Below are 27377 nucleotides of genomic sequence, written 5' to 3'. Positions count from 1 at the left end.
AAGACGTTAAAAAGAAACTCTTCGTTTCCGTTTAGTCGCAGGAAGAGGAAAACTTGGGGAAAGAAAAATATAACCGCTGTCGTTGGATGATTTAAATTTTCACCACGATTCATGTAGGAAATTCTTGACTTTTCGAAATAGATTTCATACTTTACTGCGCCGCTTTTCACCTTTCTTTTTCATTCTAATATCATTTTCTCTTTAGCTCCTTACGGCAATGTCAATACGCTGACTAATCAGCGTTTTATCATATCATTAATACCGTAATAAACAATCTGTACGGCTCGGCAAATATTGTATGTACCAATTTTAATTCTTTCTACGTCGTTATGGTTTCGCGATTTTTTTGGTTTCAATCCAATCCTGCTGATTTAAAAAGAAAAAACAAAAAAAAGAAAGAGAAGAATTAATTCTCTGCGCGAATGAAAAGCCCACGAGGCAGAATCGATTAATACAACTACGGACTGCCTCCGGTGCTGCTTCAAAAGTCGGTCGTTGTTCGGCGAATCGAGGATAAAGGGAACCTGTATAGCTTATATGCGAATTTTCATTCGTCAATTTTCCATCCCAATCCAGGATAAAAAGTATTGTCTATTGCAGAACAGACCTGAATTGATATTTCCCAACTTTTGCAACTGTACAATTTTTCGGCTCCGGAACAGTACAGACATTTTTACAATATCATATACGTACATTCGTTCCATTATCAGTTTCATTTTCGATTGCACCCGGTAATGGATTAAAAGAATGAAAAACACTTTACGACACCGCGTAATCAATTGACGATCACGTCGATAATTTACACGTTTTCAATATAATTTCGTGTCGGTATTTTGGTCAAATAAATGTCCACATTTTTTACGAATGATTCACACGTAAATCGTTTATAGGAATTTTTCATCATTGATTTACCTAGTTGGTGCATGGTAGCGTTGACTAATGTTTGCAAAAACGCGAAGCGCTGCAAAATCGGTTTTTTCTTGCCCTATTAGCGCTTCAATTTACGTATCCTTAGCTTTCGGCATCATGCTGAGACTTGGAATTAGGTATATACATGGCTGATGTCACATAATTTTTCCGATATGTTCCGCATACCGATCATTGTTATCTTCTAAAACCTCCGATGCAGCGTTGCGACGTTCGTAACGATCTTTTATCCGAGCGTATTTTAAACGAAATTTCACTTTAAGGAGACTGTGAAAGAAGGTGTGCGTCTGATACTTGCACAGGTAATAAATCCCGTGCGAATAGAACCGCTTCAAAGCCGTAATGAAAAGAAAAGATGAACGAGGAGAGAAAAAGTGGAAGAAGGGGGGAAAAAATTCAAGCACCTCTAATCCGAAAAGTTTCCCCCTAAAAAGTTGCGAGACCCTCCACGCAGTAGCGCTCTTAATCAATCCGGATTAAATTCGTCGCTTTGTTTCCATCCCGGATCCGTGGAATTCGCGACTCCCAACGTTCAGCAGACCGCAAAGATAATTGAGCTTATCCGCGCGTTATAGATTTTAAAATATTACTTCCACCCGCAGAACGTTGGCATTGCAGCTTTTACCCCGAGCCTTCGGTCTGCGAAACAATCTTGTGAACTTAGTTCAGATCTAAGGCAGAATATCGCCAATCGCCATTGAAAGATTATAAGCGTTTAATAACGCTCTAATACTCTGCGCGAGACTCAACCGAGACTCTTTGTTACACGTTATTACTATGATCCTTCTTTCACTTCACTTTTTCAACGTTATATTCTGATGATGCTCCGGAAAGAAAAGGGGTTTTATCCACCCAACTATTATACCTCGTTTATCGGAGGTTCCTAGTCGATCTATCGCCCCTTTAAAAGCCGCCATTTTTAATATAACATTGCGTTCGGTCGACTGGCCGCTTCGGTTGAGGATTTGACACACCGAACTACGCTGCAAAGATTACTAATAACTTTCGGTAAACAAAATTTATGTCACATACTCCTGCATGCGAATTTTTTCCTCATGATCCTGGATCTGCGGCCAGATATAAGCTCGAGAGGAAAAAGTTTTTCGCTGTGCGATATCCCTTAAGCTCGTGTGTAAAAAATAATATCACTTCTTGGTTCCGGTTGCCGAGTTATAATCCTGAGGTTGACATTATTTTTTATTTTTTTTTGTTTTTTCTCTTCCTCAATTTCTTCTCCTTTTATTTTTCCTCCCCGCAAGCTGCCGAGCGATATTACAGCGGTAAAAGAAACATCCAAATCTTGCTATGAAACATCTCTTGTTATGGGCTTAGAAGAATGAAGAAAAACATGTAGGAAATAAAACATTAGGGGGAAAAAACGGAGGTGAGGAGAGGAAAAAATCTCATTATCTCTGAGCCCCCGGATTTCTTGTTCCCTACATATTTTCGTGCTCGCGTGATTTTTGCTTACCAAAAAGCTCGTAGCTGCGGCGCTGAATAATCGGCAAATGGTATGAGGTTCGAAATGGAAGCTGTCGAGATCAGGTCGATGTATGTGTACAGAACCAGCCCGCGTGCACACAGATATGAAAAATAAAAGGGGGAACATGCCGAAGAATACACGAAGCCCTGAACTCCTCGATCTAAAAAATTATTGCATTTTCATGCTTTATTGGAATCGCGAGATCGTTCTACGCATATAATTCGTAAATTGAGTTGCGGAAAAACGTAGATTTCATAGGTATAATAAGGTGGGACGTACTTTTTTATCATACAGAAATTTCCCAGTAGTGGAGTAAAACGATGAAAAATAAGGTACCGTCGGTGAGACAATGCGAAGAGCTGGGTGAAGACGAGTAATTCAAAAAATACCGCGGCGGAAATGGAATTTTTTCAATGTCGAATTCTCGCGTCTCTGCTATCCTGTATTATTACACATTTCGCACAACTTTCCGCGAGGCTTCATGGTGAAAAAATGTTTGTAGCGTGTGTAAGTAAATTTTAACCGCAATGCGTGCACGTACCTACTTAGATATATAATTGCATGCTGACCTTACAAATGTCTTAGGCTGATTGTATTTGCGATACGCGAGAAAGAAGAAGGACAGTGTGATAATCTCGGTTTGCGATGAACTTTGGAATCTATGTTAGTACAATTATGTACATATTTGATTTCTTCGAAGGCCTGTCGCGAAATGTCGTCACGTTCATATCAAGCCGATGAAAAATCCGCGAGCTTTAATCTCTCTACGTGGAATTCTACAACGCGGTTACGCAGCTCCCTGGGTGTTATACTAATCAGCAGATTGGCGCTTAAACCGAGGTTCATAACAGAAATCTTCTTGAAATCTAAATATTTAGTCCCATTGACGTCTCTGCGTCGTAGGATAAATTTTCAAGCCTCTAAACAACGTTGAGCATTCATTTGGCTAAATCAATATTTCTGCATTACACACAACCGGCGAGTTACGCCAACGCTATGAAGGTTCTGTTGATTTAAGAATAAGTTAGAAACGAAGTCAAAAGGTGCGCGAATATCATTGTTTTCTTCAAGCTGACGTAATAACATTTCTCCTGTAATAAATTTCTATCATACGGTTCATCGAACCCCATTTATCGATCGCCTTCTATGTATATTTATAAAATAATTTCTTTTGATCGAAACATTACGCTTCGGGGGGATTTTTCTTCACTTTTTTTTTTTGCCCAATGGTTCGCTTCATCTTAAAAAATGATCGTGTCATCCTGAAAAATAATTCATAATAACAGATTTGAATAAACAATCTTTCACAGGTCGAATATCGGCCCTGCGTCATTCCGGGTAGCTCGTGGGAGTTGATGAGAGAATTTCTACAAGGTTTCCTCGGATCAGCTGTACCGAATCAAGCTCCTCAGTATTTACAAGTAAGATAAACGAAGATAATATATATACGACTCTCCTTTTTACGACTGAAATTTGAAAATAAACCCCTGGCAATTTATAACTACGGGATAAAGTGAATTGTTGTAATTTGTTTAAAACATGTTACAGAATCGAATGAATGAGATTTATCAACCTATGGATACCATACAGCAATATTTGGAGCATTTTGGACAGTACAGAAAATCTACCAGCGTCATATAAGCTACAGTCACTTATCGTCAAATACAGTGTTACAACATCCCAAAAAGACTTAATCTCTGTGTCTTATTCAACTTTATGATACTTATAATCGGGAGATTAAATAGAAATCCAAAAATCTTACCCGTCTTGTATGAATTTTTAACATAGATAATTATGCTCAGTATTAAAATCTATTGGTATGTCATCGCATTCACGAATAAAGAGTTTCGATCGGCATGTAAAAGCTTCATTGAATTAATAAGAAGAATTTATGAATGCTCAAGGCGTCTTCCAAGTTTTATTTTTAGGCAGGGGAACCTTGAAGAATAGTTCCAAAACTTTTGAAACGAGATTATGTTTCTTCCTAATCACACTGAAGTTGACAAATATATGTAACATTTATATACGAATTGATATTGTGATAAATAAGTAAGTTCCAGAAATTCCTGTCACATGCCTATAAGTTGTTTTCGATAATTTTTTGCATGTAATATATTTGACTTGTGCATACATAGTGATAATCAGCAGGTTATGATTAATCAGTTTCAGACACAGTAATTTCAAAAGTTTCTGATAACTCTTCTGAAAACGCGATTGAAAATAAAAATATCCATATGCATACTGATAATGTAGGTGCGTGTTTTTTTTGTAATTTTTCGTCCACACATTACGCAATTTTCAGTCAAGGATATTGTGTACGAATCATCGATATAACGGCTATTGTATGTCAAAGAATTTCCCGCACGCATGCAAATGACTGAAGTAAGAATAGAGTGACCGAATTCTTTATTCGATCCATACGTTTCAAATATTTGTTTGACAATTGTACCTAATTGAATTTTAATTTTGCGTTGGACACAGCTTTTGCTCCAAGGACGGAGTTTGAACCGATTGATATATTCCCGCTGATAATCTAGGGATATTTTGTCAAGTCGTTGCATGGCGTTGGCAGCGTTGCGCAATAGCAGGGGCTCCCAGTGGGCGACGTGCATAAAGATAACAGCGACGACGTGATGTTGGTCGCAAACATGTTGGCCGCGCTGTCATGGCCGGCTGATGATTGACAAACGTCAATTTTGTAGGAAAAGTGTGAACCGTGAGTCGACTAATTAAATTAGCGTAAAAATGGCCAATCCCGAGGCACCTGGTGTCGACGACGTTATAGCCGAGCCAGGAATCGAGCCTGGGGCTTCGGCCGAGACGATGCTAGTGACGACTGATAGTTTCGAGGAATACGAGCAGGAAATGAGCAATAGCATAGACGACAGGCAAATGAAGGAAAGCACGACTAGCACGATATCCGAACTCCAGGAGGACATTCGAGAGGCCCCGCCGACGCCAACGGCGGTCAGCCCCACGGAGCCAAAGCCTGAACCTCCCGACGATTTGGAGCTCGTGAGTCTCCTAACCTCTAACCTGACAGGAGGGGTCGAATTCAAATTGCTCAGTACGCAGATTTCCCATTTTTTAGGAGGACAACACGCAGCAGCTCAGTTTGAATAGTCTGGAAATTGACCCACTGAGGAACACGACGTGGCTAGCACAGAGAAAGCATATATTCATACTGAGCCAGGCGGGAAAACCCATTTACTCAAGGCACAGCTCCGAGGATAAACTCGTCACACTTATGGGCGTTATGCAGGCGTTAGTTTCATTCGTTCAAGCTGGTAACGACATGATCAGATCGGTCCACGCGGGCGATACTAATTTCGTTTTCGTTGTCAAAGGTCCACTTATCTTAGTCACTGTATCTAAAACACTGGAAAGTGTGCCACAGCTAGTTTTACAGCTAACGTGAGTTTATTGCAGAATTCATTCTTACAATATGCAATTCTTTATTACAGAGTCATGATACTTCTTTTCCTCAAGATATCGGTATTTCTAATTATGTGTGAAAATAGAAATAAGTTTAGTTTCTTTTTAATATCTTTGTTCATATTGTTCACTGACTATTTTCATTGAACCCATTCAATAGACCTAAATTTTGCTTACAGATATGTGTATAATCAAATAGTTTCCGTCCTCACACAATCTCATCTGACGAGGGTTTACGAACAGAGGCGAAACTTTGATTTGCGAAGATTATTGACAGGCAGCGAGAGGTTAATCGATCATTTGTTGAATTTTATGGATAAAGAGCCAGCCTTTTTTCTAGGTGCTATTAAGTGCTTGCCTTTGTTGCCCTCCATGAGGGATGCTATTAGTCAAACCATTGTTCAAACTTGTGGCAAAATTAAGGTGAGGAAGCACAGTGTTTGTGTACCTTGAGTGATTCAAAAACGTAACGTTCTATATTTGTCTCTCTTATCAAGCCTGTCTTTTATTATTATTTTGTTTGTAGTACTCCCTGTGTTGTAAATCTTCATTTTATTTCTTCTTCATTGTGTCATGTATACTTGCTTTGATTCACCATCTTATCCAGCATTGCTATGGATAAAATAAAAATATCTATTTATCTACCTGTCTTATAGCAAAATTTATATAAAACTTACATGGGATAAAAATAACAATGAGCTCACTGATAAAAAAAATTTCAGAATCTGGTGTTTGCGATACTACTGGCTAATAATCAGCTGGTAACATTGGTCAGAATGAAAAAATATTTCATACACCCTGCTGACTTGCATTTGATCCAAAATTTGGTCGCCAGCTCGGAGTCGTTCAAAACGGTAGAAAGCTGGACGCCAATATGTTTGCCCAAGTTTGATCCCAATGGGTTTATGCACGGTCATGTTTCGTACCTGGCAGAGGATTGCCAAGCTTGTTTATTACTTCTGACTGTCGACAAAGACGTGTTCTATTCTCTATCGGATGCCAAGCAAGTAAGAAAACTCTTATGAATTCATTGAAGAAGATGATCTATTATTGATTATCATATCTTGCTAATTTCTCATTAGAAAATAGTTGAGAAATTACGAAGGACAAATTGTTTGGAAGCCATCAATGAGTCAATGAACAAAGCATCCATCACAACAGCAGAAATTGGTTTACCTGAGATGCGACATGTCTTGTACAAATGTAAAAGTACGGCACAATTCTGGAGTCCTGGTTTTCAACCGCCATATACAACAGATGAAGAAATCGAACGGTAAATTTTTGTATTAAAAAAAAAATAATATGATTTTTAGCAGTGCGTTAATATTTTTATTATAAATTTCAGACTATTGGGACTCTATCAGTGCCTTCATCACAGACTGCATGCCCCAAATCGACCACTGAAGTTGATATTCCAACAATTGGACAAAGAAACAATGTTAGCATGGGTAAGGTGTAGAATAATTTGTTTAAAGTATTTAAAACATTTGCTTCGATGATTACTAGTATCAATAACGCACTAGTATTAGTATGAATATTCATATTTCATTTGTGACAAGATTTGCAATTCAGCTTTGATTTTTTTCAGGTAACGTCAGGTTTCGAATTGTATTTGACTTTTGAACCACTGGTGACTAAACCAGATGCGATAAATTCTGTAAGCAAATTGCTGAAATGGATAAAGAAGGAAGAAGAAAGATTATTTATATTGAATTCACCAACGTTCTAGCAAGAATTTGAAATTATGGACAAAAAAGGCTCAAATGACTCAGCTGTTGCACTGTAGTAACTGTGAATGTGCTGCAAGAAATTTTGTTACAAAGTTTTGGTATCGACGATGTATGAAAATTGTAAAAATTGGGAAGGAAGAAAGGTAATATAACGTAGAATGTATAATTTCAAAAGGCTATGACTAGGTACGTTAAGATTTAAGAAATGCAGCAAATCATGTTCAATTTGATTTCGGTTGATGGAAATATTTATTTTTGAGATGATTTCCTCCATCCGTATATTTGCGATCGAAAAACCTATTTTTGACGCATCCGAGAATTGTATTCCCTAGAAGCTCCCTAAATATAGGAGTCTTATACGTGACTAATTGCACGACTAATCGCCCATTCCTTCGTATCTTTAAGTGTATATTGTATACTATATTTTGCTCACTATTTATAATTATGAAATTTGAGATTTGGTAGTTACTTTATTACAAAGTAATACAAACTTAAAATATGTAAATATCGCATAAAATAGATGAAATATCGGTTATTTAGATATTACCGACTTACGCAGTTCAGTGGCATTATGGCCATGTTAAGAAAATATTCTTTTATGATTATGCACTGTTTTTACCTTTGATATCTCGAAAATCCAAAAAGAATTTGCAATGCTACTGCAATGTTTTGAACCAATCTGTACATTCTAAAAAATGTATGAAACCGAATTTTTCAATGTCGGTTATTCGTATACAGGCATAAAACATGAAATGATCCACAATCTGTAATACTAAATAGCTTTCCCAATTAATTCGATACCCGAGTATCGTGGATACTCACACTCCACTGAAACAATGTTCGGGTAAGCTACTATGTAGCAGTTAGTTAAAAAAATTATGTAATTTTAATATTATTAAACTGTAATTAGCTAAGTACAGTTATCGTTTTATTTTAAGCTCTGGCAACTTGAGAACAAAGATATAACAAAAAACATATGTATGAAATGATGTATTTCAAATCATTTTTATGCTAATTACAGAATCTTTCGCTAGAATGATGAATCCCTTTTCAATATTGTTACGACACAGAATTCTTTTAATGATCAAGGTGTACAAGTTGATCTCGTTAGTCATACAAATATGAAGTTACTTACAAAAATGACAATTTGGTATTAATTTTTCATTGTAAATTTGTATTCTCTCATAGTGAGGTGTGTTAGTGCCTAGGCCGCTCTCGTTCTCTCCGACGATCTCGATCTCTTTCTTTCTCCCTGTCGTCCCTTCTGTGCCTATCCTTATCACGATCTTTATCTTTGTGTGACGATGAGGAATACAGTTTAGGAGATTTGCTTCGTTTACGTTCCCTCCTGTCTCTTTCCCGCTCCCTACTTCTGGACCGCCGTTTTTCCCTTTCTACTTTTTTCTCGGGGCGAGCATGTCTCTTTTCTCGATCCCTGTGACGCTCTCTTTCAAAGTCTTCTGTACGTTTACGAACTTCCTCCTTTACTACGGGCACATCTTCGTCATCTGAAGACTCAATTCCCTCATCCATGTCGTCCTCGAGTGCGGATATTTTTCCCTCTGAAACAATTGAATCATTTGTTTGTCACTTCCAATTAATGGTAATATAGATGAGGGAATTATAAACGCCTTAAGTTTGAATAAAATTAAGTGTTCATAAAGTAGTAACCTATTTCATTATTTTCTTCTAGAACATGGCGCTTCTGTATTCTGGGCAAAATAACATCGCACGATCTTTCCTCTCTGAGTAGCTCATCAATGAATTCGTCCATATGGATCAATTCATATTGACCCTGCTTATTCTGTCGTCTCAATTTTCTATTGTCGTTGAATAAAGGTTCCAAATATTTGTAGCAATCAACAGAGGTGCCAGTTAGTCGCATGTACAAAGCTCCTAAGGCACGTACATACTTAAATTCTTCATTTTTGATGAATTCGACTATGATATCCTTTTCTGGTTGGATTTGAAGCATTTTCAGAATCAAACAGAGGAATGGCGTTGGCTTTACATTGCCGCCAAACACTCCCCCGATATATCTAAAACAGAAAAATAAGTAGTTAATTCATGTGTTATCTATAAAAGTTTTGATTCTTTTTCATATAATTAAGCCAAATTAGGAGACGCGTGAACCTTATGATTCAACAAATATAAACAAACAAGACCTGTTGTGTCAAAATGTAGGTTAGAAATGTAACTGCACTCACTTCAACTCCATCGCTTTGTCGACCAAAAGTTCGGCGGTTAACGCAAAACATTCTTCTTTCCAATATTTCGAATCGTATATTCGTGATCTGATTATTTTTTCTACTAAATATTGTGGATTTGTACCGCGAATAGACTTCGCGTCTTTTACCGTGCGGTTCGCCATTTTTGAAGTTAAGAATTTACATTTGTCACTAGGACGAGGAACTAGGACTGTAACTTACCATTGGAAATAATATGGAATTCATCTATTAGAATTGAGTATGAAAAAACGAATTGGAAAAAGTTTACATATGTATGTTTTCACTGAAATGATATCCTTATCAATTCGTAAATCCTTACAAAATTTTATTAATTGTCAGAACAAATTTATATCATCACCGCAGAAGTCTACACGTTCGGTTTCGACGAATCGACGGTCGCGGCGCTGAGCCAAAGTATTTCTTTCTCGTTTCCCTTTCCGGTGAGTGAGATGTCTGTTTTGACAATAATAAATAATTTTTTATCGATCATCCGTGCAATCCTAAGAATTGGTGCAAGAATATGATCAATAAATATCACGATTACTTTAATGGAGGCTTTAGAGCTACTCTTCATTTTTTATTTATTCGAAGTTCGACATTTTATGACGATTTAAGTCGCGGCTAACCTTAAACTTCCAGGCCCTAGCTGCTCAGTCAGGTAACATTATTTTTCTTTTACAGGTACACGTGAGAATACCCAGAAATGGCAAAGTCAAAGAATCACACAAATCACAATCAGAGTAAGTAGATTCTTTTACTATCAGAAATACTCTATCAATAAATCTTACATAGCTGTATCAAAGATTCAAATGCAGGTTAATATTTCCCTTTATCTGTGCTAACCGTGTCAAGACATTAGGTTAATGAAGTTCGAATTATCCACTTTAATCTTATCATTTAACCAATTACCTTAGGCACTTGAAAGAATTCTGGGATTATTGATTTCTAAAATCTGGTGGATTTAAAAAATTTGTCTATGCAAGTGTCAATATCTCATCGTGTGTTTGCGTCAAACAGGGGTAATTTTTTATATATCCTATGCGTCAATTACAGGCAGAAAAGCTCATCGCAATGGAATTAAAAAGCCAAAGAAGTACAGACACGAATCTACCCTTGGTGTAAGTTACATTTATTCTCTACACCCATATACTTTCAATTTAGTTTCCTCGATTTATATTCCCATCGGCTTCTATTATGAGTGGACTACGATTGTCTACTCCTAATTATAGCTGTATCATCATTCATATCACTGGATTTATGAATTGTGTATTAGCCGTATGATGCACAAAATATGTATAATCGTAAACTTCAATAACCAGTCATTCTATGTATGACATATACATACAGACAACTATCAGTGAATGTGTTGATAAATAGTAAAGAGCAATATTACATTTAAACTGTAGATGATAGATGAGATGTTATCACACAAAAATTTCACTGAAAGCCGCTAATTGTATTCATTTCAAACATTGCAGATGGATTTGAAATTCCTGCGTAACCAGCGTTTTGCTAAGAAGCACAATTTGAAGCCTAAGGCACAGCTCAAGAGAGCAGCTGAACGCAAGGCTGTCCGTGAAGCCAAGAAATAAACTTCTGTCTATTCTCATGTACTTCTTAAAATAAAAATTTTAAACTAATTTACTTTGCATATACATTTTTAGTTTCAATATTATAAATAAATTAGAAAATTTAATGTGGTGTAGTGCTATACGTAGCGGATTTGAAAAGCTTAACATGGCCATGAAATTTCTGTCCCATAAAAAATATGAATGGGTGTGTAAGAGCTGTGCTAGTGATAAAATGATTTGATAGGTTCAAGTGAAGAATGTCGGGTTAAAATGAATTCAAAAAGAAATTATTCATCAATGATGCGTGATTGAATACACCAATAGTATTACTGAATACTGTTAGGAAATCAAATTGGAAATTCTAATTTAATTCCATCCACAAACTCCTCATTCAGAGCGAAAGTTCAGTTTCAACCAAGGTTTCTTTTCTTCCAATTACATACTGATTTGAATGTGAAAAGCTTCTGAAAGTTGAAAAAATTGAATATCCCAGAATGTATTGTGATCCCGTGAGTTTGAAATCAATAAAATCAATTCTTTATTATAATTTTTTTCAATAAAACTGCACCAAGTTGTGTCGACGGTATTTTCACAGCTGCCAAATTGCGCGTGAGCAACAATCAGCAACGCATTTCAACCAACGGTTGCGTCGACTTTCATGGAGCGCGGGGGACGGGATGCTACGAACAGTTCGAATCGACCGCCATAACGATTGACACGCGGCATGCATGAGCCAATGAAAATCCTTGTCTTGAAAAAGTCTCATATTGTAGGCGTTCTGATTGGTTGTTGTTCTAAGGTTATGTCGACGCCGCGCGGTTCCTGCGGCACAGATTTGAACCTTATACTTTCTATTCCCCTCCCCCCCAAATCGGGGAGCGGAGCTCCGACGCATTATTAGTAGAATGACGTCATCAGTGTTGTGCGTGTAGAAGGCACGTATCGTATCGCTAGCGTGAATCGTACATCTAGTGGCGGTTGTTTGATAGCTGACCAGTATTTTTCTACCTATGAAGTAAACTAATGAGATTAGATGTGTTCGTTATTCTGTACATACTGTAGCTTATGTACTCGTGTTATTTAAGTTTAATTTATGTGAACATTTTTTCTGTGAAGTACACGCGATAATACGGTGTTTTATGTACCCGTAATACCAGCGACACCGCGACTCTTCTGCACTTCGGGGTAAGCTTGGTAAGTTTTCTATTTTTAGATATTCTGTAGTCGATTTACGTGGAACTCGTAGTAGTAATACGGGTGGCGGGCAGCTGCTGTTGTTCGTCGCTGCATACGTATATGTACACGCTATTCTTCCCCTTCGTTTGAATGCAGTCATGTCTTACGCATCTGCCTACCGTACCTACTTCCTCGGAGTATAAGAAATATCCTTAATATTTCCGAGACCGTTCCACACCTTTCACTCCGAGCGTGTTGTAATTTCTTACGTTTATGTTATGTCTGAGATTTTTTCGAATACCACGAAAATTTACTGCGTCTACTGAAAAAGAAAATAAATGAATGCATGAAGTTTTATTCGTTGTAGGTATTATCACCGTCTAAATGAGAAAAAAAAGATTTGAAAAATTGAACAGTAGCAATGAAATAAAATTCTTCTTGATTGACAACATTGTCGGTCATTTCGATTTCACACAGGTATTTTTTATGCCTAATTGTTGCAACCTTTACTAGACCTTAATTCTAAGTCTGAGCGGTATTTTTGTTTTCCTCATAAACAAATACCCAGTTGATGACTAAGTGGCAGAACCAAAGTACAGTGCTTTATAATGTTATCTGGTGTCACTTAGAAATTTCATCAAACCCACTTAGCATGGCTGGAGACATGAATGAGAAAATGAGAATTTTGCATGCATGCTTTATCAATACATATACGAAGGGGTATGTGAGTATCAATTGCTAAGCCGGTGAAGCGAGCTTGTTTAATATCCCTCTGGGGTGTTCAGTATTATTTTGTATTTTTATGCTTCTTATGATCTAATAATAACTCGAGAAGTGAAATAACTTAATTATTGATAGCTAATAAAGTAGTAGTAATTATTATTTATCGCCTTTCACCGCGATAGAGATAACAATGGGGAAACGAAGGGTCGTGCATAATTGCCATGTTATTGAAAGTTCTGAACGTAATTTTTGTAGCCAAGAAACTCGTGAGAAGCAAGCAAAACCCTAACGCTCCTAGAGAAGCCAGTAATAGAAATCATTACGTAAAAGAGAAGCGGACCTTAGAGTCAGACACTCTTAGCATGTGGTAGGACATCCTTATTATAGGTCTAAAAAATTCAGAGTCAATGCGGAGGCTGGGCTTGGAGGGACCCTTTGGGGAGGCAGCTATTTTTACACCACATTTCAAGCACAGACTAAGGAAAAACCCTAAAGAGGATCAGAATTCTCTTTGAGCCTGTAGATCTTAGGGTCTTACGTACAATTAGTTTGGGCACGTATGGCACCGTCTCTGGTTCTCTTGCTTACGTTCCATTAATTCCTCAAAAATTCAATGGGAACTATCGTTATCAATCTTGAATAAACAATGCCGAGAACTAGGTAAATTTACTTATCTTATTAATGATATCGTTACTAGGGTACAATAGTGGCATAATAGTATTCTGTGTCAATGAAGTCGGCCAAACTTTAGGGTATCATCTATCATAGAAAACACTGTTTCAGGATTGCGTTTAAAGATTTTAATTTTTCAAAATAGGATCTGTGAAGCTAGTATAACTCAAGTAACTAACATATTCTCATTACAAAATTAACACAACTGAATTTTAGTCAGCACAAATTGCTCCAAAATGTATCTGATTTTGAATGGAGTACTCAGGAACATTTTTATAGAGTCTCACATATTTTCATCATTTTTATATTATCGCGATACGAACTCAACATATCTCCATTAAATATTTAAGAAAAATGGAAGGTGAGCAACATCACTACGAACTCCGTAGTAGGAGTCGGTCCCGATCGCAGACACCTCAGGTTTTGAACCGTAGTTTAAATGACATCGAATTACCTGAACATCATTATGATTTGCGAAGCCGTAGCCGGGAGAGGTCTCATACACCAGGGGAAGTGACCAGCAGCCGTCGATCAGGGTCTAGATCATTGTGAGTTGCTATAAAATGAAGTTATCTTTACCTTTCTATTAAAGTTTCGGCTTTCAGAAGTCATATTCAAAGTTCATAATACTATGTAAACAACAACGCAAGAAAATATAACGGGCTGTAAAGAAAGATTGAAGTATTAACAAAATTATTTGCCTCGTGTCAGTCAAGGCATTGCAGTTACAAAATGTAATCAGGATTCGGCAAAGGTTATCTCTAGTATATCTAGCGACGAGTAAATAATTGTCAGCTAACTAAAATTAAAATTACGATCCGAACGCCTATCTACGTGGACATTTTGGCAGTCATTCAGATCCTGGGTTCTTGAATTGTGTAAGATTGCAAGCTGTTAACCTCGATGAATAACTAATAATAATTCCTTTCTACCTTGGTTTTAAATTTATTATATTATTTGCCAACCATTCCAATTATTTTATATAATATTTGCGCCGTTTCTCTGCATTAAAATATATATGCATATTACTTTCCTGACTTTGTTAAGTCGTTTGTGTCTTTGCGGTAATGCAAGATTTTATACTCTCTACTCTTGTGATAAGGACTTTTATCAAAGTTACTCCAGATTACCATCGTGGTCAATTATTAACATACGTTTTCATTAACAAGCATTGGTTTGAATTTAATTACTCTGTAGGCATTAATTTTACATTAGAAATTTGCTTCTCGCACGACCTACACAAGTTTTTGAATTGTGTAATGCATAAAGTTTTAACGTAGAAACAAGACCTCAGCAAATGGATAATAAACTTTTTGTGAACTTGATACAGACCTGGCAGTATTGGTAAATCTCCTGAGAAAAGTATGGAGACTATAACAGAACAGAAGGAGGAAGTTGAGAACCAGAATCAACAAAATCAAACGACGAAGCCATCGCTGAGCGTAAAGAAAGTCGAGCGTCGTTCAGAGCGTCAAAAAGCTAAGAGACAGATATTCTCAAATGGACAAAGCGAGACGAATGAAAACAGAAACAACTCCAAAGCAGAAAGGGAAAGACAGAGTTTGACGCCAAGGCGAATATTCACCAGTGATTATTCTTCCGAAGAAGGCGATCAAGAAGATAGAGAGGAGAGAGAAGACCCTCCAAGTAGACCTGGTTCAGCTTATGAAATCTACAAACAAGCTGGGGATTGGTGGAAGTAAGTGTACTCTCTCAAAGTTTTGTATTTACTGTGACTATGTTCTGCATATCAATGAGTTAAAAATCAAGAAATTAACAAGCAGTAATTGATGTAAATCAATCTGGGTGTGGTCGAACCCTACTTCTAATTATACTTCTTCACGGGCGACCTGTTAGAGTAAATATGTGCATTGTACCATTCAGTTTGGTAGCTGCAGGAAATCGTATGTTTATGCATTCGAGGCACACCCACAGTACAGTCGTAGGGAAAAAAAGGAAGCATGAAATTAAAGTGTTTAGAGAAGGTACCGCGGTGCGAGGGTTCAATAGCTTTATTTATCGAAACCCCTTTCTTTTGGCATTTCTAAACTTTAACTACTCATCGATTTTTATATCAATTTATTTCTGTTTACTTCCCTATTTCTTACTGAACGAATCGAAACTTATTTTGTCAAGGTTTTATGATAAATACCTAATCCTTGTGTACTGTGAAAGAATCAACTTTATGATTATGCTAGTTATATTTAGTGATCCTTCTATGTTATGTTTGAAAAAGTATGAAGGAATCTCTCATCTCGAGCACATTAAAATTACATTTGTTTGGCAAAATTTATGTTTAATTTGGTTTTATAAGCTTTTGAAAATTTATATTCACGTTCTGTAGTAGAGGCATGTGTTATTTTTGAACTAGCACATCGACACTGTGAGAGTACCTGCTATACACACCGACACATACCATTCCATCTTAATCCCATGAGTCCCACATGTTGTCATAATAGTTCCCTTAATTCGGCCTTTAAGTTGACATTTGAATACCAAGTCAGTGGGATTTTTCAGAAGCATGTTATTGCATCGATCGATTTTCGAAGCTCATCATCAAAAATTTCACAATTTAGCTGAAATTGTTGACCAATAAAAACTAAGTCTTGAATAGTAGTAAAGAATCACTTAAATGTAGTGTTATGTATCTCGTAACTTGGTACCATCACCTTGGTTACTGTGCTACTTGATCCAGAGCCTGAAGGTGCACAGGTAACAGAATAGTAATACATAATACAATGTTTTGTTCACTGGTACAGAATGTTGAAAAGAGAAGAATAAAAAGAGATTACATATAAATGGTCAAGGTCTCAACGTGAGATCATTATTTATTGTTAATCTGAGTTTCTATTTACTTATTCAGAATTATATATCATGCTAATTTTAATATTGTGTAACTCCATCCAGACTTTTACACATGGATTCTCAAGGTTACAAAATATTGCATCACTTTTACTACTAGGTTGTTTCACGTGTAAATTCAACCTGACTATGACCTAATCGTATAGCTTCACATGTATTAACTGAACATTTTTTCTATTTATTTTATGATCTTTTCAAGGTTTTCAATTTGTGTAAACTACGTTTGTGAAAAAAAAGGAAGCTTCATGGTGAAGTACAGTAGTCAAAATCTGTTTCATTAATTGACAAGATTTTTTTCAATTCCAGTGTATTCCCAAAAACTGATTACACCTATTCCCAAAAATCGCAATTCCGATACGAAATTGCCCCAGGCGTTATGGCCATGCCTAACATGTCGCGTCGGTCAATTCACTCCGACACAAGCAGCACTCATGGTAGTATACCATCAACGAGTCAACAAAATCTCAGCCAATCGTCAACCCAGTTACTAGGAGACACAATGAGCCAAGTTAGCAGAGAAAGTGTTGGCAAGGAATTGTCGGTAAGTAAAAATTGCATAAAGTATTCTTCAAACAAAATATTCGAATATGTATCGATCAAGTTCAATTCAAGCATGTCAGGGTCGATTGCAAGCTGTAGTGTATCACTTTTCTTCTCTTCAAAAGTCTGCAGATGATCTGTTCTTGCGTACTCGGCAATCGGATTCCATAGCTAGAGCCAAGCTGTACAAAACTACGCATGTAGAGCAGTACAGTAGTCGCAGGGAAGTGATTTACTCCAATTCTGGAGAGACAAAGCCGGTACTCGGTTTACGCGATAGGTATGTTTGATAAAATATTAATGCTGAGATCAATGCTCTTCGATAATCACACGTTATTGCATCATACTTATAGCCACCATTTGTATGCATGATATTATTTTATTTCAGATACTGGGATGACTCTTTTGCATCGTCACCGGTGTCACGCAGATACGAACCTCTCTTACATGCTGATTCTGATGTAGATATAGATGATACCATATCTTCAGTTGATGGACACAGAAGATTATACATGGAACGGCAACAAAAGGAGTTGAATATATTTATGAAAATCTACACCAGCGTTATTACTTTTATGCTTACAAGCTACACCAGTCTTAAGAATTACGTTGGGCTTGGTGAAAACCGAAGGTTGTACTCACCCTCTTACAGTTACAGACAGCAAAGTGGTAAGTTTTACGAACGATTTTCCAAGATATTTCATTATGTTATCAACTGTTTGATTATCGCTGATATAATATTTTGATGAAAAAAAGTTAACTTCTATAAAAACACAAAAGTTTTCCGTGTGAGGGCAGTAATTTTCAGTTTATCAGAGGCAGAAAGAATTTCTATTACGTGTAGCGAATGTGTTATTGTGTCTGGCACGTGTTCATATGAACTCAATAATACTGTTATGTCATTCTAGAATCGAGATGGACCAAAGCGTGGCGTTCAATTGATAGCGTGTTACAAAATTTGTATTCGTTATGCGTGCACTTTTTATTCCTGGATACATGGCTTCTGAATCGCACCGCCCCAGTAACACAGAGGATTCCGGATCGTCGTAGAAAACTATTCTGGATTATACTACTACCGCTACTTCTTCTGGGTGGTGAGTGACGTTTCATTGTTACTGTAGGAAATAATTTACGTGCGAAATATGTTCCCATATGAAAGTGATAGTCAGATAAATGCAGTTGAAAATGACTGCACAACTGTTCTATTCATTTTGACTTCTTGGAACATTTCTTGACAACTTGATACACTTGTTTTATTTATGTTTTAATTACCAAAACAGGTAACTGTTTAGTGATCTCTGATTAAATCTTCCGGTAATATCGCGAATCTCATAATGAGAAATAATGCGACAGGGTAGTAATTTAGAGCGGTTTCGAAAGAGGTCTATGGTCGTTGGCTATATATAGCATTCGCCGATTTTATGTTTCAGGAGCTTACATCATGCACAAATATACCTTTCCCTATCTGGAACCCCTGTACAATGTTCAGTCAAACATTGTCGATACCACTTACTATTACATTAATGATATAACCAACGTGACATTTGTAGACTACGACTTATTTGTCAAATATCTCAAAGGTCTACAGAACTTTTCGCTACCTACCCCAGACATTTCATTGCCTGCCATGCCTAACATTGGCTGGAACATTACCTGGTCATAATTTCACACAATCAAATTTTCCATATCATATTGTCTTTCCCTTGTTCTAACTCAGGTTTAGGGTTAAGAAAAAAGAGCAAAGTCCTGAGCACTGCGGCTTTTTCAGGGCCCTTCTTGGTAACTTTTGCAATTGACTATTTATCTGACGGGGATGATGATAATTTGACTTTTATAACCATCTAATTTGCTTGTCTGATAGTAAGGCAGGATTTTCACATATTTTGAATACTCTCCTAATGTTCTTATCAGTGCATTTTGATTCTTGTATCGATTGAAGTTATCTAGTTCTTTGATTGGTGTTATAAGTAATGTCAAGATGAGAAACAAGTTGAAGATCTCTATTTTCGTTTTTGACAACTCCCGAGTGAGCAACCTTTTTTTTCTTAGTTATCTTCTTAATTAATGTGCACGATATAATGATAATAACGTACTAACATTTGCACTAGTTAGTCACCGATAGGTACGTAGACTCTTACAGCATTCATTTGGTGTTTCACTATCCAGCAATATAATTTATTTTTAAGTAAGGACTAACAAATCTGGCGTTTGTGTATCACCCATAAAAGATATGATGTCAACCAAATCGTCACTTAGTAATATTTGCAAATGTCCAGTAGCCATTTTTAATGATCAAACATTAGCAATATCTGTATTTGGGTATTGGTAAATTGAGGATTGATTGTTCATTTCATTTCGTTTTATTCTATTATTTAATAATTATGCTATAAATCAGAGTAAAACAACCGTTATGGAAAAAAAAATAATATATTGATTAATATATTTATGAAAGATGAATAAAGATTAAAGTATATTATTAGAGGTATATACAGAGAAAAATATTTATGTTCAAAAATTTATTTCGAATTCCACACAAATAATTTGTGAGATAACTTATTCATATAATCACTTCATATACGGATTGATTCATAAGTGTTTCCATTTAGCGAAAGGTTAGATTTCCCTTGAAAAAATGAGAACATTGGTTTCCGAAATTACAAGTGTTCCAGATAACAAGAACACTGTAAGTGAATATTGAACAGTCGGCGAATTGTCTTCGTAGGCCTTATCTAGAAGATTATTATTGCTTCGGGTTTCTGTCAAGCGAACATAATCCCGAATTTTTTTTTCTTAAAAAATCTAGCCCTTGGTTGAATGTTTGCTGTGATAAGTCACCCTTTATACACTTACGTACATACATACGTAAGTTGTAATTTAATTTGAAACGCTTTATAACGTATCTTGAATCTATTTTTAATTTATTTTGACTGAAGTGAATTGAATACACTTCTTACGTAACATTTCAGTACCAATTTTTCTACGGGACATTTCATCGTAATTTTTATAAGCAAATTTATCAATTTTTCAAAAAACAGTGCTAATCACAATTCGCGAACGGTTTTTTTTTTTCATAATAATTAGGTTATGGTTTTATGCGTTGACTTAACATTTGTTCGTACTAACAATATGATATGACAAGAAAAAAAGGAAAAAGAAACTGAAAACTTAAAGTTTGTAGTTGAACAAAAATACTTAATCTAATATTATTCGTATCTCAATTTCAAGTTGTTGCTAACATTTTTTTTATCATTAATATTCGCTGCATTTTTATTACTTTAATAACACGCATGCGTTAACTAACAAACACACACGAGTATTATGGCATTACTTTTCTTTGCGTGCACATATTATTTGGTTTTTGAATTAATTCTATATACAGTATGTATATTTACATTTTATTTTTAATATCATGGTCAATCGTATAATTATGGGTTGAAAATTAACTATCTTTAAGGAAAAACAGTTTTCAAACTGCGATAAAATAAATTTCTACAATCTTTGTAGATATAACACAATAACTAACTAACACGCAGTTGGTATTTGTAATTCTCCAATGAAATTGAGTTTTGAGGGAACTTGAACTTTCTCTATAGATTAATTGAAATGGATTCTGGAATCGTGCTCAATTTTTAAAATATCAACAATCATATTTACTGACAAATGAGAAATGTACAATTTACAAGTGGCTTGCCAGCATTTAAAATGTCTGATATATTTCGATTGAATTACTTAAATGGAATAGTTGATAAATGGTACAAATTTCTTCTGACAAACCCACCGTTGTTAGTTATTTTTTACTTTATCGGTAGTTGTAGATTGTGGTAAAATGTCATATGTTGTCGTACTGTGAGGTACAATACATACATAATTATGCATGACATTAATATGCAGTACAATACTGATTTCGTGTAGGATTTATACGTTTTTACAATACACATGAACCTTGGACTGACCCCAGGTGTTTACATACATTTTTTTCTATAAAAATCCATATTAACATGTATCAGTGTTTGAACCAATAAAAGTATTTTCAATACGGCACGAATTGGTTTGAAGTTTACAACACTTTCTGAATTATTTTTTAAATGGTAAGTGTATCTCCTTTCTAGGATACCGTCGGAATTTTTCAACAAACTGTAAGGAAAGGTTCTAGCAGGAATTGATTTCCAAATTTTGTCAAAGTTTATCAAAGCCCAGATAGTGAATTTAGCATGTTACTTTCTCATGTATTTTACTGTCTGGTCGTGTATGGTAATGATGATTAGAAAAAATTAAACTATTATGTATACGAATGGCATATTTATTTTTTTATTTAATGCTAATCACTTGTGGGAGAAGGATAGAGAAAGGGTAATATCATTGCGGACGATCTCTAAGGGTTTGGACTTGAAGGACATCGGAATATTTCAAATGTTATTATATCAATTGATGCAATCAAAAGTCGGGAAATGAATTTTCGATCGACGGATGGCATCTAAATGGTGAGTTCCTTTGTCTATCCTTCTCTCGGTTACCGTATTGGCTCTAAAATAAAAAAAAAAATGTCATGTTACAAACTATAACGCCACTTACCGAATTCGTTCATCTCGATGATCCCAATACGGTAACTTAGGAAGGATGCAACGGTTTATGACACATTACACTTTAAGATGTTTTATTGAATTTCATGAATCTGCTACTGTACCATGTTATCAATAGACTGCAAACATCTATCGCACATTTGATCAATCATATTCAAAATAATTGATATTCATTTCAATTCCATTGTTACAGGTCTATGGCTATTGTCATACAGTTTTTCAAACTTAAGCTCCGCGCTGCCACTGGTCACTTACCCGATGTCAATTTTATCATCGATATTTTATTCTATGTCAAGCAGCAATCAAATCACAGATGGTTCTAGAAATCAAGCAATCGTGACACCAGTGAAAATATCACCTTCTGCTGACTCTTTGAAATTAAGCGATTCACAAAATTATGGGTGGAATGAAAAAATTGTGGTTTCACCCGTTGCCAGTAGTCTAGGATTTGATAAAGAGAAAGAAAGAGAATTGGATTCTATTATTTCACTACTGGTTGAAAGAGTCAATGTGAGTTAAATTTTCAAATTAAGTCAAGTTTAAGTTCATTAAATATCTCATTTTTCTGCTGCACGGCTTGATTTTACAATCATTTCAATTGAACAATTGTGTTGCTTGCAGGATGCTTTGACCAACATCAAACAAGACCAAGATGTCATTGTATCTCAGATCGGCAGCTATGTAGACTTAAGAAAAGAATATGAAGTAAGTTTTAGCCAATCTTAAGTTTGGGAATTTTCCGTTACAGTTACGCCATTTCACATTATATCCCATTTCCATTCCAGGAAAAGTTAGCTGCTATAGAGAAAAAACTGGAAGAGAAGGAACAACTGCTACTCGCATCTAGTGCAAACGATATAAATGCTATTAAAATTGAACTACATTCATTGCGTGAATTACAATCAGAGTTAAAATCATGCTGCGATAAAGCAGCCGTAGTGCCTGAAATCGAAGTCGAGAAGCATGTTAGCAATATTTTAGCTGGATATTTTGGTACCGAAAATGAAGGTGGAACAGTAAAACTGTCGAAAGAAGATCTTGCCAACACCATAAAGAACCTATTTATTGCTAAAAATGATTTAGAAGCAAGAATAGCCAGCATCAATTCAACTCTCGAAATTAACACACGAGACGGTGAGTGCAAAATGACCATTTTCTATAAAAAGTCGGATTAGAGAAACTAATTATACTATTTTTCTTTTATTTACTTATTCTATTTGTTTTAAATACAGCTTACGTCCATTTCCGTCGTTCATATTTCATCATACTTCCTTAGGACTATTTTCTTATTTACTTTCTTTTTTTAGTTCAAGACCTGGCTGACAAAGTAATGTCCGAAATTACCAACAAAATAAATACGAGATACTTAATACGTAATGATGGCGGTGGTGACGAGGGTGATAGTAATGGAGGTTTAACGGAAAGGGATGTTCGTAAAATTGTGACAAATGCTTTGAAAATCTATGATGCTGATAAAACTGGAAGAGTAGATTATGCCCTGGAATCAGCTGGTGAGTAATCTACCGAGATTGCGTTAAATTGTTCACCATTGCAATTCTCATTCACCTTAAAATACTTGCAATGTAACATTTTTAGGAGGGCAGATCCTCAGCACACGGTGCACCCAGAAATACAATTTGGACACAAGGGCGTACACAATTTATGGATACATATTATTTTACCAAAACACAAATCCGCAAACCGTTATACAAGGAGATCCTATACAGCCTGGAAAGTGTTGGGTATTCCAAGATTTCCCGGGATATTTGCTTATTAAATTGCGAACCATGATAAACGTGACAGGTTTCACCATAGAACATGCACCGAGATCTATTCTTCCAAATAGTGACATGAGAAGCGCTCCACGAAAGTTCAACGTTTGGGTGGGTTCTAGATTTCACAAACTAATGCAGAGATTGCTTTTCAATACAGCCTATTTGTATCAATTTATTTTTATACTTGGGTTTAGGGATACAACAATGAGAGTGACAAGGAACCGGTACAATTCGGTGATTACGAGTTCAAGGATTCCGACGAAAGTTTACAGTATTTTCCTGTTCAGGTAAGTTGCTAACATTAACTTCCGATGAATTTGTGAGTCAGGTTACAGCACGAAACAATTAATTCATAGAAAATTAAATAGTAAGGCAATTCCTGATATTTGTTATTAACTCAATTTTTTTTCCGCAGACTACACTAAACAAGTCTTACGAAATTGTGGAATTGAGAATTCACAGTAATCATGGACAGATACATTACACCAGTCTCTACAGATTCAGGGTGCATGGCATACCTGCATAATTATTTTAAAACGATATAAATAATGCATAACTACCTGGAATTGCGTGAGTGCTTTTGTAATATAATATGAATATACAGTTGGCCTTATATGTTTTTCGTCATACAACCGGGCTGATACATTGTGATCTTTGATGGCATGGTCAGCATTTGGCCAGGTTGGTATTGTTGAAAAGCATACAATTCTATGAATACATTGTAATTATTATGATATTTGACAGCCACATTGAATTCATATGATTGTAATGCAGGCCTGTGTACAAACAAATTACTTGTTAAAGAAACGTGATGGAAATCTGCTACAACAAATAATACACGCTGCCTGTTCGAATTAGTTTAGTTATTTTAACCAATCGTGACATCAATTTATCTAATGTTTTGTAGTCGTATTCGTTCATCATCAGTATCATCAATGTGCGGTACTATGGTCATAGTTTTACAAAAATGAAAGCAATAATTTTTCGAGCAATTTCATACATGTAGGATCGTTTATTATGATAAATTTCTGAGTACAATAGGAACGTGGAATTTTATGAAACATTCTGTTACCAAGGCGGCTATGTCTGGCGAATTTGTAACATGCTTGCAGATAACGTGAGACAAAGAAAAAACAGTAAGAAAGGATACAAATGTCTTGACTATAAGACATAACTTGCAATTCAATTTTCGAGTAATTTTTATTCTCTACTGTTGAGTCGTTATCAATGTTTTTGTTTCACCTCACATTTTTCTTAAATGACTCCTGAATCATTCGAATAAATAGACTTGACACATCATGGTTACGAAATGACAATAAAAGAGGCATACTATTAATTCATTTCTAAGATGGCAAATTTAAAGAGCATCTATTTAGAAACGACTCAATATTTACACAGATTTGTATATTTTTAATTTGGATTACGGATATTTATGATTCGAATAGGGTACTCTGATTTATTAACTATTTAAGATCCTAGTCATAAGTAGTGCTTGCTAGAATTAAAATTAGTATACCGCGTTATTTAAATACTTGCATAAAACTTGGTATCGCATAATTATTCGTTTTTTTTTCCCTTTTTTTCGTGCTGATTCTAATTATTTCACACGCGCAATTGTTTGAAATATCTTTAAATGTGAGGAAATAATCACATGATAAAGCATAGTCTGTAAACTGATAAGTATGTAATTTTAAGGGCCAAAAATTAGGTTAAGAACCATTCTTAATAGTTTCGAAATATTAGCATTCGATTAAAACTATCTTACTTAAGGGGGTGTCCTAGTGGATTTAGATGTCATATACATCTTGAATTATCCAAGTCCTCGTATCTCAAACCCAAAAACGACATAACTAAGCTAAGGGCATGACTAAGCTAAGAATGACCAAAAATAATCGATTAATCGAGTATAATCGATAATTTTTTCCTCGCAATTGGTTTTTATTTTTTGACTCCCATGAACGATGCAATACAATATCAATTTATGTGATTACAGTATCAATTATTATCATTTTTTTTACCGACTAAGTACCTATTTGATATAATAAGTGAAAGATAAATGAACATTTTCACCTGAAATTGAAAAATATTTTTAATAAAACTATAAATTATCAACAAACTTTTCCGCTATTAAGAACACATACTGAAATTTACGGAATTTTGGTTTCATATGCATTGTTTCAAAAAAATACGAAATAATCGAGTCGTGTTCGAATCGATGCATCAATTACTTTTAGCTTAGTGGCCATCGCTACAGCGATAACAGCTTCAATCGACATGGAATTCTGAACAAAATCGTTCCAACACATTTTCATTTCACGCGAAAATAAAGAAATGGCATGTCGTAGAAATCATGTTATTTGTTTATTTTTACGTTAAATGAAAATGTGTTGTAGTGGTTTTGTTCAGAATTGCATGTAGAATGGGTCTGTTATGCCTTTTTTCCGTTTGAGGTACGTGGACTTGATTCATTCGAGATATATGCAACACCGAAATCGACTACGTCCCTTCTTTAATCTTTGATGATGAGTGCAGTGAACTAAGGACAGAAGTATTGAATATGAAATACCATGCAAATCGAATATGGCGTGACGTTGAAGTTAGATCATGAAATGTTTTATTGAATAACAAATAGGATATATATATTAATTTTAGAATCACAAAGCACTTTGTTTGCTATGTGTATGTATAAGGATATAACAGATCTATTTATTAAGCGTGAAGCTACAATGAATCAAATGAAACTTTTTATACATTTTACGAATTTTATCTTTATTTTTGAATGCAAACATGATAGAAGAATTAGCTTGACACTATATTTTTGTACATTTTAATGAAAACGCAGTTCTTAATGTCTGACGAGTAACGACCACGCTGGAAATATCGACCCCAAAAACAAGCTGTCTTGAATCAAAACAATATGCCTTTTCAAAATTTTTGTACGCATAGTGTAGCTAAAAATATACTAGTGATAGTTACTGATTTCTAAAGTTACCCAAAGTTAAGAGTGTAGAATAATTTATTTTCAACGCCAGCTAACATTAAAAATCATAATACTTAAAACAGTACAAATAATAAGAAAAATATTACAAAACAAATAAAAGACTATTACAAGCAGATACTTTTTTATAAACTGTAATTGAATTCTGTTCGAACATTATTTTATGCAAAAGCTGTATGATGTACATGTGGAATTTGGATTGTTTTTTTTTTTTTTTTATACGTGCACTTTTAGCACCAGCACATATAAATTGAGTGAAAGTATACATATGAAATTTATATAAAATAGAATTATATTTAATAATGTATTATATTCTCTATGAGAAATAACATTTTATCATTCGTATATATATATATATATATTATATCACATAAATCTTGTGCACATGGCATTATACATTATATATTATATTAGTAACAAACAACTTCACTTAGACACACGGTGTCAAGAAAACGTATTTGCATAACATTAAAATAAGTATCGAATGTACATACTTCACAACTTTGAAATTGTAAGACAAAAGATGATATCGGCTATCGAAGTAAAATCCGGAGTTCAAACTAGCGATACATATGTATCAAAATTAGCAATATTTGAGGTTCTTTTTTCAATTAGTTAGAAGTTAGTACTCAATTGTTCGATACAAACTCCTGAACTTTTGTAATAACATTAGTGAT

The 27377-nt window shown here is 35.2% G+C and overlaps 4 protein-coding genes across 7 annotated transcripts in view; 3 read left to right on the top strand and 1 right to left on the bottom strand.

The window, feature by feature from the left end:
* LOC124219149 (Mediator complex subunit 20) overlaps positions 1-4633 on the top strand; it is a 101334-nt gene extending 96701 nt beyond the window's left edge. The window contains exons 4-5 of the mRNA XM_046626347.2: positions 3721-3831; positions 3959-4633. Of these exons, the coding sequence (XP_046482303.1) occupies positions 3721-3831; positions 3959-4051 (204 nt within the window). The 3' untranslated portion in view covers positions 4052-4633. The remainder of the gene's footprint in view (positions 1-3720; positions 3832-3958) is intronic.
* A 390-nt stretch (positions 4634-5023) lies between these two features.
* Mon1 (vacuolar fusion protein MON1 homolog) lies at positions 5024-8116 on the top strand. Its single transcript, XM_046626029.2, has 7 exons — positions 5024-5425; positions 5502-5824; positions 6025-6268; positions 6568-6852; positions 6928-7118; positions 7191-7293; positions 7434-8116. The coding sequence occupies exons 1-7, from the start codon at positions 5156-5158 to the stop codon at positions 7572-7574; spliced, it is 1557 nt and encodes a 518-aa protein (XP_046481985.1). The 5' UTR covers positions 5024-5155; the 3' UTR covers positions 7575-8116.
* Prp38 (pre-mRNA processing factor 38) lies at positions 7840-12097 on the bottom strand. Its single transcript, XM_046626314.2, has 3 exons — positions 9783-12097; positions 9247-9614; positions 7840-9137 (listed from the first exon to the last, which is right to left on the bottom strand). Exons 1-3 carry the CDS (start codon positions 9944-9946, stop codon positions 8773-8775), a joined length of 897 nt encoding a protein of 298 aa, XP_046482270.1. The 5' UTR covers positions 9947-12097; the 3' UTR covers positions 7840-8772.
* A 335-nt stretch (positions 12098-12432) lies between these two features.
* On the top strand, positions 12433-27263 carry LOC124218970 (klaroid protein). Of its 4 annotated transcripts, XM_046625993.2 has the most exons (15): positions 12433-12568; positions 12918-13027; positions 14296-14493; positions 15276-15644; positions 17114-17348; positions 17473-17627; positions 17736-18016; positions 18256-18441; positions 22121-22437; positions 22549-22632; positions 22713-23061; positions 23235-23438; positions 23524-23810; positions 23897-23989; positions 24118-27263. In XM_046625993.2, the coding sequence occupies exons 3-15, from the start codon at positions 14300-14302 to the stop codon at positions 24226-24228; spliced, it is 2865 nt and encodes a 954-aa protein (XP_046481949.1). In that variant the 5' UTR covers positions 12433-12568; positions 12918-13027; positions 14296-14299; the 3' UTR covers positions 24229-27263. The 4 variants fall into 4 exon arrangements, with proteins under 4 accessions (XP_046481949.1, XP_046481941.1, XP_046481960.1 ...); XM_046625985.2 differs by lacking the exon at positions 12918-13027 and having other exon boundaries at positions 12436-12568; XM_046625977.2 differs by lacking the exons at positions 12433-12568; positions 12918-13027 and adding an exon at positions 13881-13933.
* Positions 27264-27377: the final 114 nt, after the last annotated feature.

This window comes from Neodiprion pinetum, chromosome 1 (genome assembly GCF_021155775.2).
Source record: "Neodiprion pinetum isolate iyNeoPine1 chromosome 1, iyNeoPine1.2, whole genome shotgun sequence".
Taxonomy (NCBI): domain Eukaryota; kingdom Metazoa; phylum Arthropoda; class Insecta; order Hymenoptera; family Diprionidae; genus Neodiprion; species Neodiprion pinetum.
Note: the sequence above shows the minus strand (reverse complement) of the source record. Positions and strands in the feature narration are given on the sequence as shown.

Bases quoted from the DNA above. Each gene is read 5' to 3' on its own strand.
- LOC124218970 (XM_046625977.2), top strand. The intron at 14,494-15,275 runs GTGAGTTGCTAT...AACTTGATACAG, and splicing joins CGATCAGGGTCTAGATCATT to ACCTGGCAGTATTGGTAAAT. The intron at 18,017-18,255 runs GTAAGTTTTACG...ATGTCATTCTAG, and splicing joins CAGTTACAGACAGCAAAGTG to AATCGAGATGGACCAAAGCG.
- Mon1 (XM_046626029.2), top strand. From the start codon at position 5,156: ATGGCCAATCCCGAGGCACCTGGTGTCGACGACGTTATAGCCGAGCCA. The intron at 5,426-5,501 runs GTGAGTCTCCTA...CCCATTTTTTAG, and splicing joins CTCCCGACGATTTGGAGCTC to GAGGACAACACGCAGCAGCT. The intron at 7,119-7,190 runs GTAAATTTTTGT...TATAAATTTCAG, and splicing joins ACAGATGAAGAAATCGAACG to ACTATTGGGACTCTATCAGT.
- Prp38 (XM_046626314.2), bottom strand. From the start codon at position 9,946: ATGGCGAACCGCACGGTAAAAGACGCGAAGTCTATTCGCGGTACAAAT. The intron at 9,615-9,782 runs GTGAGTGCAGTT...TTTCTGTTTTAG, and splicing joins GACAAAGCGATGGAGTTGAA to ATATATCGGGGGAGTGTTTG. The intron at 9,138-9,246 runs GTTACTACTTTA...CAATTGTTTCAG, and splicing joins AGAAGAAAATAATGAAATAG to AGGGAAAAATATCCGCACTC.